The sequence below is a fragment of the Leptonychotes weddellii genome, chromosome 1, assembly GCF_054177405.1.
Source record: "Leptonychotes weddellii isolate Sample4059 chromosome 1, ASM5417740v2, whole genome shotgun sequence".
Lineage (NCBI taxonomy): Eukaryota > Metazoa > Chordata > Mammalia > Carnivora > Phocidae > Leptonychotes > Leptonychotes weddellii.
This window is the reverse complement of record NC_138369.1, coordinates 131,543,546-131,560,726: the sequence shown is the minus strand read 5'-3', so window position 1 is coordinate 131,560,726 and position 17,181 is coordinate 131,543,546. Positions and strand designations below refer to the sequence as shown.

Genomic DNA, 17,181 nt, shown 5'->3' with positions numbered 1-17,181 from the left:
AGGAGTCTGCACTGAGGGAGGCTTGTCACTCATAAGTTCTTTCTTCCTTCTTTCAGCAAATACAGCCGGGGCCTTCCTATGGGACAGGCTCTGCACTAGACACTGGGGGAGCCCTGTGATTTCATGTCATGCACTGGCAAAACCCAGGTGTCTAAGCTCTTCCTGTCCCCACACCCAACTCCCCAACTCCCCCACCCTTCCTCCCAGACCCTGAGTTTGGTAGGTCCCTCTCAATTCTGCCTTGAAATAAGCCTGAAGTAAGAGAAACCACTGAGTGATCAATTCCCACATGTGTGTGCACACACACCCTACCCCCACTGAGCACACAAAATCTCCTGGGAGTTCACACAGTTGTGAGCTTAAGAAAGTTAAGCTCCAGTTACCTGCAACAGCTTTTGTGGTATCTGAGAACCAGTGTGTTCTTCCAAGGCCAGAGTTGGGTGGTGACCCAGGAGGTGAGAAACCTGCCTGCCACGGGTGTGACTACTGCTCACATACACGGGGCAGGGGTGAGTGTGAAGGTCCCTGATTGGTTGCCAAGCTCAAAGCCCTATTTACAGTTAATCTATGATGTCTACAACATGCGTCTCAGGGTGTGACCGGCTGTGGCAGAATGGAGGGTGGGTTCCCTAAAACGGGAAGGGGGTGGAATCCCGGAAGCAGTGGAGGAGGCGGCAAGCAGCCCCAGGACTGTTTCAGAGAAGGCTGAGGTTGCCAGGACAAGGACAGAAGGTGACCTGTGGTCTCTCATGGCCCAGTGTGGAGCACACTGCTGGGCAAACATGGAGGTCAGTAAATGCCAGGTGAACCCAAATCCCAAACGAACACCTCTCTTTGTGCCCACTGCAGACTTGGTTTGAAAATGCAAAAAGCAGGATTTATGTTGGTCTTCATGAGCCAGAGCTGCCAGATGCTGAAATAGATGTGGGGACCACACTGCACTGGGGCTCTGTCTCCATTCTATCCTGCAGTGGAGGGCTTCCAGGAGCCTCAGCAGCCTCTCGTGGCAAATCCAAGTGCCCGACTCTGGACTCTGCGCCCCTCCCAGGCTGCCTGGCAGCGGTCTCCCTGAACAAGGCAGACCCTTCTTCTTGTCCTCTGGGAATCACCAGGTCCTCTGTCCCAGATGTGAGAGCCAGGCCACTACACCATCCCAGCCCCAGGCAGGATGTGTTGGTGTGACTCAAGTGAGTGCTCCACCTGGGGGCAGGCCCACGCTGGGTGCTCCCAGGATCCAACAGGGCGCAAGCTTAAGCGGGCAGCAGGGGAACCCGGACAGGCCAGTTCTCCACAGAACGCGGTGAGGGGCTGGCACTGAATTCCATCACAGGGGCCGGCCACGACCTTACTCTGGGACAGAGGACAACCGAGCTGTATTATGCCTATGCTGGTTTCTGCAGCTCGGAAATAGACCTGACACGTTTTCAACAAACCTGTCTCTGACTTTCTCCTATACTCCTTTGGTCCTCTGCTGGGGCTGGTTGGGGACCAGGTCTGCTCTGGGTGCCATGCTAGTGTGGGGAGCTGAGCATGGGGTTGGGGTGTTGGCAGATAAACCATGGCAGATGATCATTAAGAACACAGTCCAGGGGCACCTGGGTGGCTCAGTCGGGTAAGCGCCTGCCTTTGGCTCAGGTCATGATCCCAGGGTCCTGGGATCGAGCCCCCCTACTCAGCAGGGTCTCTGCTTCTCCCTCTCCCTCTGCTCCTCCCCTCTGCTGGTGATTTCTCTAATAAATAAAATCTTAAAAAAAAAAAAAAACCACAGTCCAGCAGACTGGGTTCAAGTTCCCTGACCTGCTTACTAGTTCAGGGAGAGCCATCCTCAGCCCGGCTAGGAACACCCCCAGATAGGTTCCTGCGGTTTGTGCCACAGCACTTCCAGGGAGCAGCTCAGCTCACCCGGTTCTGTTTCATTCCCAATTCCTGTCCCTTGGACCTAAAGGCAGGAGCAGTGGCCGTGGCCCCTCCACTCACCCACGTGGAGGCACTGGCTCTGGTTTGCACGCCCAGCTCGGCGAGCTGCCTGCCTTCCCTGAGCGCTTGGGCTTGGCCTGCTGCCCCGAGAGAACACAGAGCCTCTCTGGCTAGATGAGCAGAGGCCCCTGTGTGCCCTTCCTGTCAACCTTCTTATTAATCAGTACCCTTAGGGACCTTATGACAGGCCTAAGCACAAACCAGAGCAGCTCGTCGCTATATTTTAAAAGCTGAGTCCAAGTTGGAACAAGATTTAAAGAAATAAAACGGCTGCCTAGGGGCGCCTGGGTGGCTCAGTCGTTAAGCGCCTGCCTTCGGCTCAGGTCATGATCCCAGGGTCCTGGGATGGAGCCCCGCATCAGGCTCCCTGCTCGGCGGGAAGCCTGCTTCTCCCTCTCCCCCTCCCCCTGCTTGTGTTCCCTCTCTCACTGTGTCTCTATCAAATAAATAAATAAAATCTTTAAAAAAAAAAAAAAGAAGAAATAAAACGGCTGCCTACGCGTTAGTACCTTCCTTAGGTCTCCCAGTCACTGCTTAATCTAATCCCCCACGGCTGTCGTCAGTGGAAGTCAGGGGAGAAGCTCTTCTTTTGCGTATCTTTCGCAAAGATTTCAGGCAAGGGTACCACTCATGGCAGTGCTGTGCCCACCAGCTGCCGGAACCACGCCATCCACTGCCTGCACACTCTGCCTGCGTGGGCTGGGGGCTGCAGGTGGTCCTTTGGCGCTGGCCTCCGGTGACTCTGCCCAACCAGGGGGAGGGGCGGGGAGCCTCTTCTCCCAAAGGCTGCAGCAGAGGTGTTCCCGACCCTGTTTGTCCACACACCTTCCTATCCCCTCCTGCTGGCGAGGTAGCCAACACCACGCAGAAATCCTGTAGCCAGTCTCCCCGATGACAACCCTTCTGCTAATTCTTCCAAGGTTCCTCCTGGTCTTAACAATGATTAATGCGTCTGCTAGATCAGTGCTTACACTCCAAACTACTTCCTTTGAGACTTTGAAATAACTAAAGACTCCACTTATACCAAATATCACCAAGAGAAAAGCTTTCCAGTGATTTTAAACAGAGAAAGCCCATCAGGCGCCTTTCCTGCCTGCTTGTGGTTCTTCCTCTCCTCGCTCCCATAGTCTCCTGCTCACCTCTGTCCTCTCCCTCCTGTCTTCCTGTTCCCTCCTCCCTGCCACCTGGATGACAGCCTCCCTCTTTGCACCCTGCTTTCTGTGATCCCCCCCTCTGCTCATCCCCTCTCTGGTCCTGGTCACATGGATACAGAGTCCGCAGGAGATTAAAGGGCTGGGTGAGAACAGAGAGGGTCCACCAATTGCTCTTTGCTTTGGGGAGGGCCCCCCAAGGAGGGGGAGTGGTGGCTGGAGATCTGTAGAAGTCCAAGTTCAAAGCCTTGGAGGAAGACAAGCACCCCTCCCCCACTCTGCTCCCTCATAAACTTGGTGTCCTATGAGTTGCTTCTTTACCGTCAAAAATTAAAATGGAGGTCTTGACTCAATTCATGTTTTGATCCTATTCATTTTCCTTAAATCTTTGTCATCTGTTATTCGCCAGCTAGCAAGGAGCAGAGTGGCCGGGTCCCCAGCCTGTCCCTGGCTCATTCTGCTGACTCAGCTGGATTTTCATGGAATTTATCTGCAGTCCCTGCTGCTGTAGCTAAAACCTGGTCCAACATACAGACCCCAAATTGGGGATCCTAGTGCCAGTATGCCCCATCTTATTCCTGTCCTCTGGCTCCGAGGACACACACACACAAAGTGCCCCCCCACACACACACACACAGCTCCTTGCACCCTCCAGCCTCACTCACCCTCTCCCCAGGGTGGGCGCCTCCTGCCTGGGAACCAGGCTGCCCTCGAGCTGAGGAGTGTGCTTGGATGGAGAAGCCAAGCTCTCAGATAAAAAGAAAGAAAACCCTGCTGCTCTACCTTGACCTCTGTCATACCTCTTCCTCTTTGTCCCACCCTCTGAATTCTATCATCACTGGCAGAATCCAGGCAGAGCATCCTGAATAGATGGCCCCTGGTGTACACAGGGATGGCTGGGCGTGTCTGTCCCCCGAGGCAGGCAGGGTCCCTTGAGTTGGAGGTAGCACCCCACCATGGCCTCTGCTCATCCAGTCTGCATGCCCCACTGGAAACCTGTAGTTAGCAGGGGCACTTCTCAGTGCAGAGAGCAAAGGGGACCATCGCCTAGCGCTTTCCAAAAAGTACTGAGATGGTTTCTGAGCAACTGCAGCCACCTGGGAAAGGCGGAAGGTGCTAGAAGGATGTCTGATGAGCTGGTGCCCCACCAGACAGTGCCACGGGAGCACCGGAGGTTCTGGCTGTTCTCGGGGTCTGCTTCCAGACTTTGGGACTCACAGAGAGAGCCGAGGACCAGAAGTCAGGCGCTCTGGCTCCTAGGCCAGAGTTGCTTCTGTGGCTCTCCAAGGTTCTGTCAGATAACACAAGGGGCGTGGCCCAGTCCTCACACCCACGGAAGGCCCTAGCCCTGGAGAGGCCACATCCCGCACGCTGCCCCACCTGCTACTTACCATCCGCTTCATCTCCTTGGACACCTGGTTGCCCCCTAGGTGGTTGTAGAAGGGACGCTCGGCCCCCCAGTGGGGCGGGTTGTGCCCAATGGAGTTGGTTCTCTGGCGATTCATCTTGGCGATCATGGCCTTTTCTTCTTTCTAGGAGAGTAAAACATACGCATCAGCCTGTGGGCAGAGCCTACCAGGTGAGCCCAAGTGGGGAATTTCTCACCCCTCCTGGGTGCCTGGCCATGTAGGAGTTAAGGCAGGTGTCCCTCTTTTCTGTGCACAGCCTGGAGCCTAGAGTCTGCCGGGATCCTGGAGCTCACTGCGGGAAGCATCCTCAATCCCTTCACACTCCCCAACGCTAGCGCTGGCCGGCCTAGGTGGGAGGTTGGTCTTTTGAGAAAGCAAAGGGGTGTGGGGACAACTGTCATTGTCACAGAATTCTTCAGGGGTGCGCAGAGCCCAGGTCTGAGGCGCCGGGGTAAAGGCAGGTAAAGGATTCCAGTCTCCACTCGACTTATCCCAAACAGGCATATTCTACCAAAGAGGCAGCTTCTGGAGGTTTGGGTCACTAGAACTTGAGAGGCAAAGGCCGATATACATTGTACAAATACACAAGTGGGGCCTCAGCTGGCTCCCTGTATGCCACCCACGATCTCTGTCTGTCTGTCCATCCATCCAAATGGGCTCCAGGAGGAAGGTTGGAGAGGCCCTGGGGAGACCTGAGGCAGCCTTCCCCTCAACTCCCTCTCTGAGCCTGGGAAGGGAGCCGGTCGGATCAGGGACACAGAGGGGAGGGGACACAGCCTGCTTCAGCTGACACAGCTCCGGGTGGGGTGAGCGTATGGGGTGTCACTCTCTATCTCCATTTCATCTTGCTGGACCACCTGTCAGAAGAACAGGACCCAGAGAACCCAGGGTAGAAGGTGAGCTCTCAGCCTGAGTGGGGCAGGAAGGGGGGGCTGAAGACCCTGTCACCTTGACAGAGGGGAGGGTGTGGGAGGGCCTAGGAGGAAGTCAGTTCACTTATATGCTAATCAAAGAGCAAGCAAAATGTGTTCAAAAATGTGTCAAATAAGCCACTAGGCACGCTCCCCAGGGTGTCTAAATGCTCCCATCCCTCTCTGCGGTCTGTGGGGGGCCCGACACAGCTCCCACGCTGTTGCGGCAAGTGAGGTTCCCCTGTGATGTCTTTGTCAGGGTGGACACCTGCCCCCAAGGAGCCCCCACATCTACCTTTGCTGTCACCCAAGACTCTCTCTGGACTTTTCTCCCAGCTTAATTTTATCTTTAATCTAACTTCTTAAGAAAGAAAGAGGAAAGCTTTTCTCTATCAAAGGCTGCTGACCAACAGGTCAATGCAATGGAAAGATTCATCAGTAAAAAGCTTTTTAATCTAGGGAGAAATAGAAAATGTTCTCTTCATTCACTTTAAAAATTAAGAACATGGAACATGACACTATTAAAAATAGAATGCCAAAGTCTGCTAATAATTCAGTTTTATATTTGGGCAAGTGTGGGCTGGGACAAAGGGAGGGAGGAGAAAGGGACTAGAAGGTGAAACCGGGGAAGGACGGTGAACTGGAGAAATGAAGGTGTGTAGGGACTGGCAAAGACACGTGGGACACAGAGAGGCAGAGAAGGGCCCAGTGTCCGCCTGGTTCAGGCAACAGACAAGGAGCAGGGAGGACACGAAACAAACGGTTGGACAGAGAGTAGACGGTGGACAGAGTCCTTGCTGTTTCATGTCCATGCCCGGCCTGTGGCTGTGCTGTGGCTAACTGATTTGAGGCCTGTTGCGTTTCTGCAACGGAGGCATAACATTCCTGCTTTTGCTGTCAGCCTTTGCAAGTCCTCCGTAAAGCTCATGAGCTTCCTGGGAAGCAGGAACCACACTGCATGAGGAATTCACGACTTGACTCAAGGAAAGAGTGAGAAGAGAAGGAAGTGGATGCCAAGAAACATTCCTCCCTGGAAGAATAAGGCCCTGCAGCCCCCCGGGTTCTCCCACACCCGCCCAGCGCCCCGGCCGGACCCGCTTCTGGGTGCAGCGCAGGATCAGGAAGGTCTCGATACTGTGCTCCTTGAGGTAGGCGTTGCGCTCGCCCCCACAGCCTGGCTCCACCTCGTAGTCACCATTCAGGTAGTTGAGTGTGGCCTTGGTGATGTGGATGCGCCTGCAGCGGGGAGAAGGGGAGGGACGTGGGGAGAGGAGTGCAGAGAACAGGACTTCAGAACTCCAGCCTTCATGCACAACCACACTGTGACCCACTTGGACACAGTTCAAATCCCACAGCCCCACACTCTGGCTCAAAGGCTAACCCCAACCTAGATCCCGACCTAGATCTCAATGTGCTGGATCCCTCCGCTGTCATCATCATGGTGGCTTGGGTAGGGCCCTTCCGGGCTCACGGCCACACGGCCACCCTGACCACACAACATCGCACTGAAGTTCTAGCATCGTCAGAGCAGAAAACATCTTTGGCCCGTCAGGAGGACACCGCCTCAGTCCCACAAACTTTGCAAACCTGCTCAGAAGCCAGCAGTGGCTCCGGCTGAGTACAGGACTGAGTCCAGATCCCCCAGCCTGGCACAGAGGTCCTTTTAATACAGGCACTGTTCCTCCCACCGGTCCCTAAGAGGTCACGTGCTCTACTTCCATTCCTCAGAAACACCACGTTTCGTATACCTGTGCCTGTCCTCACCTTGGTCCCTCGGTCTGGCTCTCTCCTCACCTCACCTTCCTCACCTGTCTGAATCCTGCCCAGTCGTCCAGGCCCATGTCCCACTTCCTTCTCATCCTGGCTACCCCGAAATTACCCATGGTTCCTCCCTCCTCCAGAACTCTACCCCCACCTATTGCATCACACAACAAGCTGCCCTGTTTTGTGCAAATATCTTCTGGGTAAAGTCTGGGCAAAGGTTGAGAGGATGCTTCCTACAACTTGCCAGCGTGTGGTGCAAGTAATTTGTTAAGGAGAGGAATTTCTATTTAAATTCTGCCAACCCGGAGTTGCAAGTTACCCCATCCTGCCCACCCCAGCCCCATTCCTCACAACAGTCATCCGGCGGGGAGGGGGGCGGGCAGGAAGCTAAGTCTGGGCCCTCACTCACCCTGCCTTGCCTCCAGCTTCCATGTGGTTGGCCAGCGTGACGTCATTAGACCAGACGTCGAACTGCCACTTCCTGAGACCAAGGACACCGCAGTGTACTCGCCCGCTGTGAATTCCCACGCGCATGTTCACGTTCACCCCTGTCACCTCCCGGACCAACCTGGGGATGGAGCAGGGGTAAGGCTGGGAGAGGGTCAGGGGCCAGGCGCACAGAGTGGGGGCGAGGCTGGAAGGCACGGGGTCAGGGGTGTGACAGAAGGTGCAGGGGTCAAAGAGTCATTTCTCTCTGGTCCAGCCCAAATCCAGAGTCTGAGACTGTTCCACCTGATGGACAGGGGCTGGGCCCTGGTACTCAGGTGCCGTAGGCAGTGAGGCATCACTTCCCGGTGTGGCCACAAGGGAGCACAGTGCCTCACACTACAACCCAGACCCCACTGCTTCCCCAGGAAGGCACCTTGGGCCTCTGCTACCCTCAGTCAGTTCAACTGTATTCTGAGGATGCAAATGCATACTAGTGCCCACTCGAGCCAAACAGGGAAGTTACAGCTGCTCCAAACCCCATTCATATAATGCTCAGAATTGTCCACATTGCAGCTTCATGGATGTTAGCAGCATAATGGAGCAAGGTGGTTAACTGACCAGGGAGGTTCCCCGTGTGAGAAGCAGCACCAGCTCCCACCACATGCACCACACCCAGGGCTGAGGGTGCCCCCAGGACATGGGTGGGCCCTCTGTGGGCTGGAGCGTATGATAGAAGCTGTATTGCTCTGGGTATGCGTGTGAGGCACGGGGTATGCAGAAGAGGGTGCAGGTGCTTGCGGGGGAGGTACACAGTGTGTGCTCTTCGGGGACCGGCATGCTCTCCGATACCCTGGGACAGGCGACACACGACACAGGGAAGAGTTACGTCATTCATCGTTTCTCTTGTCCCGGGACACCCCTGCTGGAATGTGCCTTCCATCCACAGTGCCTTGGGCCCCTTGCTTAGGTTGAGGATATCTCAGCCTTAGGTTGATAATAACTTTCTGGCTTTACGCCAGGGCCACATCCTTCATGAAGCCTCTCTTGGTCCTCCCAATGGAAACAAATGTCCCCTCCTGCCCCCCACCCCCATCTCAGTCTGCCTCTCTCACCTGGTGCCGTCCGCTCCGCATGCCTGGTGTCACAGCAGCGGGAGTCCCGGCCTCTCCCTCAACAGACTCCGTGCTTCCAGGCGAGGGCTCGAGGCACTAGCTAGCCCAGGCATGCAGGGGCACTCAGCAAGCACTGCCCAAAGGAGCTCCGCCAAACCCAGTGGAGCCGGTCGCCTTCCTGGACAGCTACTCTGCCCTCTGCCCTTGTCCGCTGCGGCTCTTCCTTTGCCCCTGCCCAGGCTACTTTTGAAGCTCAGTTACTGAGCCTAAGCTGGCATTATCTCCACATCTTTTAATAACCGCGGCCCCTCCTCTGGCCAGCAGTGACCAAGAATTGGCCAAAGATCCTTTTTGCTATTGCTCCCACGAAGGATGGATTTTCTTATATGCGGACACCTGCATTTGCATCCACCTGCCAGACTGTATTACCCTAGGGAGATGTTTAACCTCCGTGCTTCCAACCTTTCTCGATGGGGAAGAAATGGGGCCCGTGGGCTCTACACCTGGCTGGGTGGCCGTGGGACCTGAGAGGCGAGGGAGCAATGCATAGGGCACAGCGTGACGGCCAGCTTGTCCTCCTCTCCTGCAGAGGTGGGGCCACACCTCCCACTGCCCTGGAGTCTGCAAAGTTCTCCCTTCCTACAGGACACGTTCCTCTGGGAAAAGCTTCCCGGCTGCTGCAGGTAGAAGTTGCCCAGGAGAAGGCTCTAAGCCTAGAGGTGCAAATCAACCCTCCAGTATCAGGTACTCAGGCTGTGGGACGGTCCCCTCCCAGATGGGCACTTACGAGATGGCCTCAATCATGTCCATGCCCATCTCCACGCAGCAGTGGGCGTGGTCAGCCCTCGCTTCCGGCAGCCCAGAGACACAGTAATAACAATCCCCCAGGATCTTAATACGTAAACAGTGATTCTCCTGGAAAGCAAATTAATTTTAAAAATTAAAAATAGTAGGAAAGAGAAGCGGGAGGAAAAGAAACGGGAAGCAAACAGATTCACCCCGTGCCTGGAATAACTTGCCTTTTAGGGCAGTGAGCACAGACCCAGTGCCGGCAGATGCATGGCCCTGGCCGGTCCCAGGACGGGCTTATCAGGAGCCGAGGGGGGAGGATGGAGGACAGGCTGAGCAGCGCTCAGGCATTCCATCCTCCCCAGGCTCAGGAACTCACTTTTATGGTCACTGCTGGGACCCAAGAAGCAAGCAGTTGGTCCGATGTCGGAGCAAATAGGGCAGACTTATCAATTCGAGGAAGGCCCAAGTTGAGAGTCAATGTCCCTGGGTCCGCTCCCAGGCCCTGGAGAAAGCTCTGACTCTTGGCCTAAGGCTCTACAAACAGTTCTCTGATTCTCCTTCTTTTACAAAAAGACTGAAGCAGGAATGAGGCTTAACCAAAGCTCGTCTGCCCCTCAGCCTGTCTGAGACTTTGACCAAATAGCGCGCTGGTAACCAGAAAGCGTGTGAGTGCTAAGACCCCCCCAGAGCTGAGGTACCTGCCCACTGCTGTGCCTGAGGAGAGGAACGGGCACAGCTGGGGTCACCGTGCGGGTCACAAGTGAGCCAGGACTGGGACTGGGATGGGATGTCACTAGTCACCAATTAGCTCTCCAAGTCTGGCCCCCAGGAGTTACTTCACGAAGTAGGACACTGGGACTCAAGTGTCCGCATGGCCCGGATTCTCATTTAAGGCCCATCCACTGCCCGAGGGCCCAGCATACACCCAACTCCCCTCACCCATGGTCAGTGATAAAACCCCCCAGGCAGGTGTGCGACCCGCCATCTAATGCCCTTGGAGGCCCTGGCGCCACCTCTGACTGGCACCAGCCTCTCATCAATGATCTGATGTCCTGTGAGGGCCAAAGGGAACATGTATGCCTGTCGGTGGACATTGCAGTGAGCAGCCCCTGACATGTAGTGACCCGACAAAGGCCCAGGGCATCACTCAAAGACACAAAAGCTGGAGAGGATGACAGTATAAACAGGGACCAAATGGGTAAATGTGTCATCTACCACTCCACGCCCTGGGATGCTACTTCCAATTTGTGCAAACAGCGCAGAGTCCTCCTTCTGGAAGCCTCGGGGGGGTGGCGCACAGCTGTCTGCAGACCAGCTGGGACTCAGACTCATTCTCTTACCAGTCGGGCCCAGCTCATCAAGAAAATGGCTCCATGGGCACCGAAGCTGCCCCACCGAACCGCAATTCCTCAGGGGCCTGGGCAGTGTCACCTGCAGCCCTTCCCACGCCCTTCCTCAGGTGGAGGGCTCCCTCACTTGCTCCCTCGTGAGCAATGACAGCATAAAAACACGTCCAACTGCGTGCGGTGTGAGGACACACAACCAGAGCTGCTGTGCAGCCCCTCCGCGCAGCAGGGCACATGCTGGCCCAGGGCCCGTCCCTGGGGCTCACGGGGCCTCAGCCGCAGCGCTCTCTCTCGGGCGGCCCAGACGGAGCCCTGGGCGCCGAGGACGGCAGGGAGGGTGACTCACCGCGGCCAGCTTGTCGAAGCGGGCGAAGAGCTCGTTGAGGGTCATGACCAGCTCCTGGGCAGTGCACTGGGATGCCAGGCTGGTGAAGCCCTCGATGTCAGCAAACAGGATGCTGGGGAGACAGGTGGAGGAAGACCCCCATGAGGGAGGAAGGTCACCACCCTGAGCCTTAGGAGGGCTGCTGGCCAGCAAGAGTCCTGGGGAGGGGGGGCTCCAAATGGCTGCTGGGGAGGGCATAAAGGGTCCCTGGCACTGGAGAGTCGAGGATGCTGGCCTCACCATCTGGCCAGGAGACGCCTTCTGTGCTCTCACTGTGCCCTCACTCCTGCCCAAGATGGGGACAGCGGCTGGGGGGCGGGGTGCGCGCACAGAGGCACATGAGGCCTGGGAGTGTGCACCTGCCTGAGTTACCAAAGACAGGGGCCTGTCCCTGCCATTTCTGTCCCCTCTTGGGCCTGCCTTGTTTGACTCCTGAGCAGCCCCCTCAAGATAGCTGCGGCCTTTGATTCATGGGCTTGGAAAGTGTTTCAGGCCCCAGTGGCAACCATACTAAGGTCTTACTTCCGAGCCCCACAGATAAGGTTTCGGACCCAAGCCCTCCATCCCTAGGGAGTCTCTAGAAGGGACAGACTAAAGAGGCTCAGGGAGGAGAGAGAGAGGAAGACCCAGCCAACAAGCATGTCTGGAAGCCTCCTAAGTTGTCCCTGCCAGCAACATCAGCCTCATCCCCAGGCACGTAGTCAAACAGAGCAGCTGGTGCTCGCACTATGCACTGTGGATCTTCTGTCCGTCTCTGTGGCTTGTGTTCCGGAGACTGAAACCGTCTTCCTTTTCTTTCACAACACACCGTTAGAGGTGAGGCCCCAGGGCTGGAGTGTGGAAGGGCCCCTGGAGTTTTTTTCTTTAAATGGTCACAAAAATGTAGTAACTCTCGTGTCCGGAGAGGCTCCCGGTGGCCTGGCTCAGGGCTGGGGGCTTCCAAACTGTCTTCTCGCTGAGTGCTCCATGCGGCCCTGCAGCGAAGCCTCGCGTCTCCTCACAGACGGGGCGGCTGAGCCTCAGGGAAGAAGCTGCAGATGGCAGCATGGTGGGCTCCTTCTCCCAGGCTCGTGTTCTTCCCACTATTCCACAAGGCTCCTGAGGCTCCAGATAGTCTTCCTTTTTTAAATTAGGAATGTAGAACTAAACATAGTTTGTCATTTTATCTGGAAAATGTGTACTGGTGCATTAAGCCTGTCTTTCTCTTCTGATGTTTGACACCTGGGGCCTTACTGACCCTGGGGAACCTGTCAGCCCCAGGCTGGCTGGGTCTTAGAGTTAGTCAACAGCTTGCCTTAGGGTCCAGAGCCCCACAGCCCAGCCAGGCTCTCACACTCAGGCCATGAATCCCCTGCCCCAATCACCCCAGGGACCGGTACCAGACTCGGGACAGTCCCTACCCCCCAGAGCCCACTGAAACAATTCAAGCCCATCCCAAGCCGGCTTACCCTGCCTCACCCACTCCTTCCGGCAGAAACCCCAGTAAAGGCTCTCATCCCCAAACCCCTCTCCTCTGCCTCCTGACACACTGGAGCAGCGCTTCCCCACGGGGCCCCACGGTGTGGCGGGCTCCCTTCCCCCGGGATGAGTAACAAAGGATATTTTCAATAGCAGCTGTCTCCTCACCTACTGGCCTTTGCGTACCTGGATAATAAAACTTGCCTTTTAAAACAGTTGGACACTGTCCTGTGCCCTTTATGTGTATGAACTCACCTAAACATCACGACCACCCCATGAGGTCAGAATCCTTTTACAGGGGAGAAAACGGGAGGCACAGAGAAGATACGTCACGTGCCCAAGGCCACATGGGCAACCTGGCTTCATGGCCCAGGAGTTGACCCAATAAATATTAAGCTGGTGGCCCCAGAGCCATCTTAAGTGAATACAAGCATAATACAGGGGTCTGGCATTGTAAATGGGGCAGAGGGAGGCGGAAGGGCATGTACGGGCCGCCAGGACTCCATCAAGAGAGGGCACACTCAGCAGCTGCCTGCCAGCTCACACAAGGGAAGGTGCAAACAGACAAGCCAAATGAGGGGAAAGAAGAAAAGCGGAGGAGGAGGAGGAGGAGTGGAGAGGAGAGATGCTGCCCCGGCAGGCCACAGGACTCGGGAAAGAAGACAAGCTGCTCCGGAGTGGGCAGCTAGGCGGGCAGGGGCGCAGAAGATGCAAGGCAGTCAGGAGTCTCCATCAGACCTCCACTGATGCCTAGGGTCTGACCGGGCAGTACCCCGCCCGAGGGGACTGCATGGCGTCTGCATGCTGGGTTAGAAGAGCAGATGAGGGGAGGCTGCCATGCCTCAGATGCTGATCTCAGCTCCCGAACTAACTAGGTGCAGCCCCCTCCCCACCCACCTGCCACCTCTCCGCCTGTCAGTCTTGCAGGCAACTGGCCCACTCCACTTAGGAACAAGAGAAAGTTCTCCCCCAGTCTATGTAAAAGCACCACCATATAGTTGTTCTGGAAATTCTTCTTTAACTCTCAGGAAACCAAAGCTAGTTCAGGTTGGGGTCAAAATCCACGGCTCCAGAATTAAGAAAGATTCATTCGGCTAGGGTCAGTATCTGGAATGCAAAGCCAGCAGATAACAGGCCCAGCGGCTATTCCATGCTAAGTCCAAAGTTACACAGCGGAAGGCTGGCTTTGGGGGCTGGTGAGACCCCAAAATCCCTGAACCCAGCTTGGCAGGATGACTACTGGGTCCGGTAACCCATGGCAGCGGGCTGAGGAGAAACGGGGGGAGGAAGGAGAGACACGAGCGTAGAGCAGGGGCTCAAGGTGGGGGGAGTCTGGGACTCCATCGAGAAGTGGCACACTCAGCAGCTGTGACCTCACTGAGCTGTGACCCCACACCTGCTGAGCTCACCTAGCCAGTCAGGAGAGCCCTCCTCTCTCAGCCATGGCTGGCTGTGGGCAGGCCTGCCATCATTCTCCTCCACAGGGGACCTCACTGGGCCTTAGAACACTTTCCCCCACAGCTGCTTTCATCCCGCTAGACCAGTGGTTCTTAGACCTGGGGTCGCTAGACCAGTGGTTCTTAGACCTGGGGTCTGTTAGAGATACCCAGAGCATTTATCAGAGTGATCCCAGAGCCCCACGCCCAGAGATTCTGGCTTAATTAGTCTGAGGTAGGGCTCTGCTATTGATTGCATGCACTTGCCTGGTTTTGTTTTATTTTAAGCTTCCCTGGTGGTTCTAATATGCAGCCAGGGTTGAGAACCACTGCACTCGTTTAAATGTCACCTCAAGGAGACTTCTATCACCCTATTTGAACTACAGCCCCTCCCATGTCGGCCTGCCTTACCTGCATATTCTTCTCCATTGCACGTTTCACTCCTCACTGAAGTCCTGATACTGTTTGTGTTATCCTTATGTTCCTGTTGATCTGTTCCCACTGGAAAGTAAAGTCCTTGAGGGAGGGGTTTTGGCCTATTCCATTCACTGCGTACATCCCAGCTACCAGCACAATGTCTGGCACACAGAGTAACTGTTCAATAAAATGTGCCATCCGGTGACTGACCGAGGACAGGTCACAACCATGTGCCCTCTGCCCTATCCCCCCCCGCCCCCCCCCCCAGCCCACAGGAGCCGCCTCTATTAGCTTCCCGGGGCTGCCACAGCAAAGCGCTACAGACGGGGTGACTTAGAGCCACAGAAATGTATTCTCTCACAGTCCTGGAGGCTCGAGGTCCGAAATCCAGCTGTCGGCAGGGCCGTCCTGCCTCTGACACTCTGGGCAGAAGCCTTCCTGGCCGCTCCCTACTTGCTGGTGGTGGCTCTCCACCCTTGGCATTCCCGCGTTGCAGCGGTGTTACTCCAATCTCGGCCTCTGACCTCACGTGCTGTGGTCCCCGTGTATCCGGGTCTTTATACAGCATTTTCCTCTTCTTATGAGGGCACCACTTATATTGGATTAGGGGCCCATACTATTCCAGCGTCTTAACCTGATTCCATCTGCAAAGACCCTATTTCCACATTCTCAAGGACCAGGGGTCAGGACTTCAACATATCTTTTAGGGGGACACAGTTCAACCCAGGAGCAGTGCCTAATGTGTATTTGTTGAATGGAAGAGAATATTCATACTTTCAAAGCAAGCAAGAGGCAAGACCGGTCACTCCAGCAGCTCTTCCTTCGACTCCATGGGGCCTCTTGGGGTCCCAAGCTAAGTCACCTGAGACAGGAGCCCGTGGGGCCAGCAGTGTTCACGGGACAGATGGCAGAACAGTTACAGAGGCCATGAGCAGCTTCCTGGTCCATGCCAGCAGGCGTGGGAAACAACGCTGGTGTGTGAAGGGCCTCCGGGTGGCTGAGAAAGCCAGAGCCTCCCTCCAACCTGCTGGGATCTACTCCTCGTGGCCCCTCCTGGGGTTTTCAACAGCTGCTGAGGAGTCAGGGAGGATGAGCTCCTGGCGGACGAGGCGGTGCTGAGCGGGGGCAGCCAGCCAGCTGGAGAGGAGTGGCTCAGAGCAGGGCTCAGAGCGGGTTGCTACCTCGAGCCAAGGTTTGGACAGGGTCTGAACCCCTGCAGCCTCTCCTACACATTTATGGAAATTCTGCGACCTCCACATTCCCCCCACCTCCTGTCACAGGTGAAGTTACACTCCTCTGATACTGCCTCAGGGGAGGATTTTGCTCGGCGGCTGTCACTCCGGAACCTCCTCTGTTTTTGAGGTTTACCCAACTGCAGACTGTCTGTTCCCCCGGCCAAGGTTTCCTGATCGGCTCTGGGGTGATCCTGAAGGCCATTTTCCAACCACGCCGGGCCCAGACATGCAGCGAGGTCCTCAGTCATCCATCAGCTCCCACGTGAGAGCTCCTCTTGACAACGCGATGGGGCCCTCGTGGGGGCGCGCAGACGCCGGGCCGGCTCCTCCCTAACCGCCCGCCATCCCCCACTTCTCCTCCACAGGCGAGAGCACGCAGGTGCCGATTCAGCCCAATTACCACCACAGGCCTTTCGGCGCTCTGCCCAGCTCAGCCCAGCTTCTCCACGCGCATGTTTGGGGAAGTGCATTTCCCCGCCGTTGCTCCCTCTCGTACCAACAGGTCCGGTGACCCGATGAAGATGCTGGAGTCTGACCCTGCTTCTGAACAGAAGCCACATCCAGCAGCACATGGGACACCCAAGACGCCGAGTTCTCCTCACGGTCTGCGCCTGCGCAGAAGACAGCACCAAGGACCTGCTCCTCGGACCTGCACTTTTCGGCACTGCACACAGAGGGGACTCAAGAAATGCTGAGAGGCAAACCGTCTGTTGAGGCAGGCCCAGGAGGGGCGGGGCGGCTGGAGAGACAGAGGTCATTGGGCAGGGGCAGGAAGGGAGTATGGCAAGGTGTCAGGGAGCCTAGCAGGAGCTGAACGTCGTAGGGAAACAGGGCAGGAAGTGCCCAGCAGCATAGCCTGGGGAAGCCCGGCCAGAGACGAAGGGTCTACCCCCTGCAGCGTGCCCCCCATTTGCTCCAAACCATACAACCTGGGGAGCGTCTTGGGTTCAGGCCCCTCGAACGATAAAGGAGAAGCAGTGGGTCATAGTGCTAGGTGAACAGTGCAGTCAGGCTGGTCATACCAATATCTGGCTGACAAAGGACACCATATGACTGGGCATTTTCCAAGGGGGGTTGTGAAACAATTAGAGCAGGGCGTATGGACAAGGAGCAGCGGGAGAACCTTCTGAGGGACAGGCTGGGAGAGGCAAAGGGGGAAGGCCAATGAGAGAATGCTGAACAGACTGCACGTACATACGGATTCCACCCTGGACAGCCATGCCCTCTCCACTCTCATGGCAACGGGCTACCTTCCTTCAGAAAGTGGAAGGGCCCTGCAACCGGCTTGACTGTCAGGATTGGGTCCAGCGGGTCTAGGGTCAACATATGTCCTAGAATCCCTGTTGCCAGCCTCGGGGC

At 56.2% G+C, this 17,181-nt stretch overlaps 1 protein-coding gene across 1 annotated transcript in view; it reads right to left on the bottom strand.

The window, feature by feature from the left end:
• Positions 1 to 17,181, bottom strand: part of ADCY5 (adenylate cyclase 5) — a 151,262-nt gene that overhangs the window by 34,461 nt on the left and 99,620 nt on the right. The window contains exons 4-8 of the mRNA XM_081832762.1: positions 11,238 to 11,349; positions 9,541 to 9,668; positions 7,622 to 7,780; positions 6,543 to 6,684; positions 4,520 to 4,660 (exon numbers count right to left, since the gene is read on the bottom strand). Coding sequence (XP_081688888.1) covers positions 4,520 to 4,660; positions 6,543 to 6,684; positions 7,622 to 7,780; positions 9,541 to 9,668; positions 11,238 to 11,349 — 682 coding nt within the window. The remainder of the gene's footprint in view (positions 1 to 4,519; positions 4,661 to 6,542; positions 6,685 to 7,621; positions 7,781 to 9,540; positions 9,669 to 11,237; positions 11,350 to 17,181) is intronic.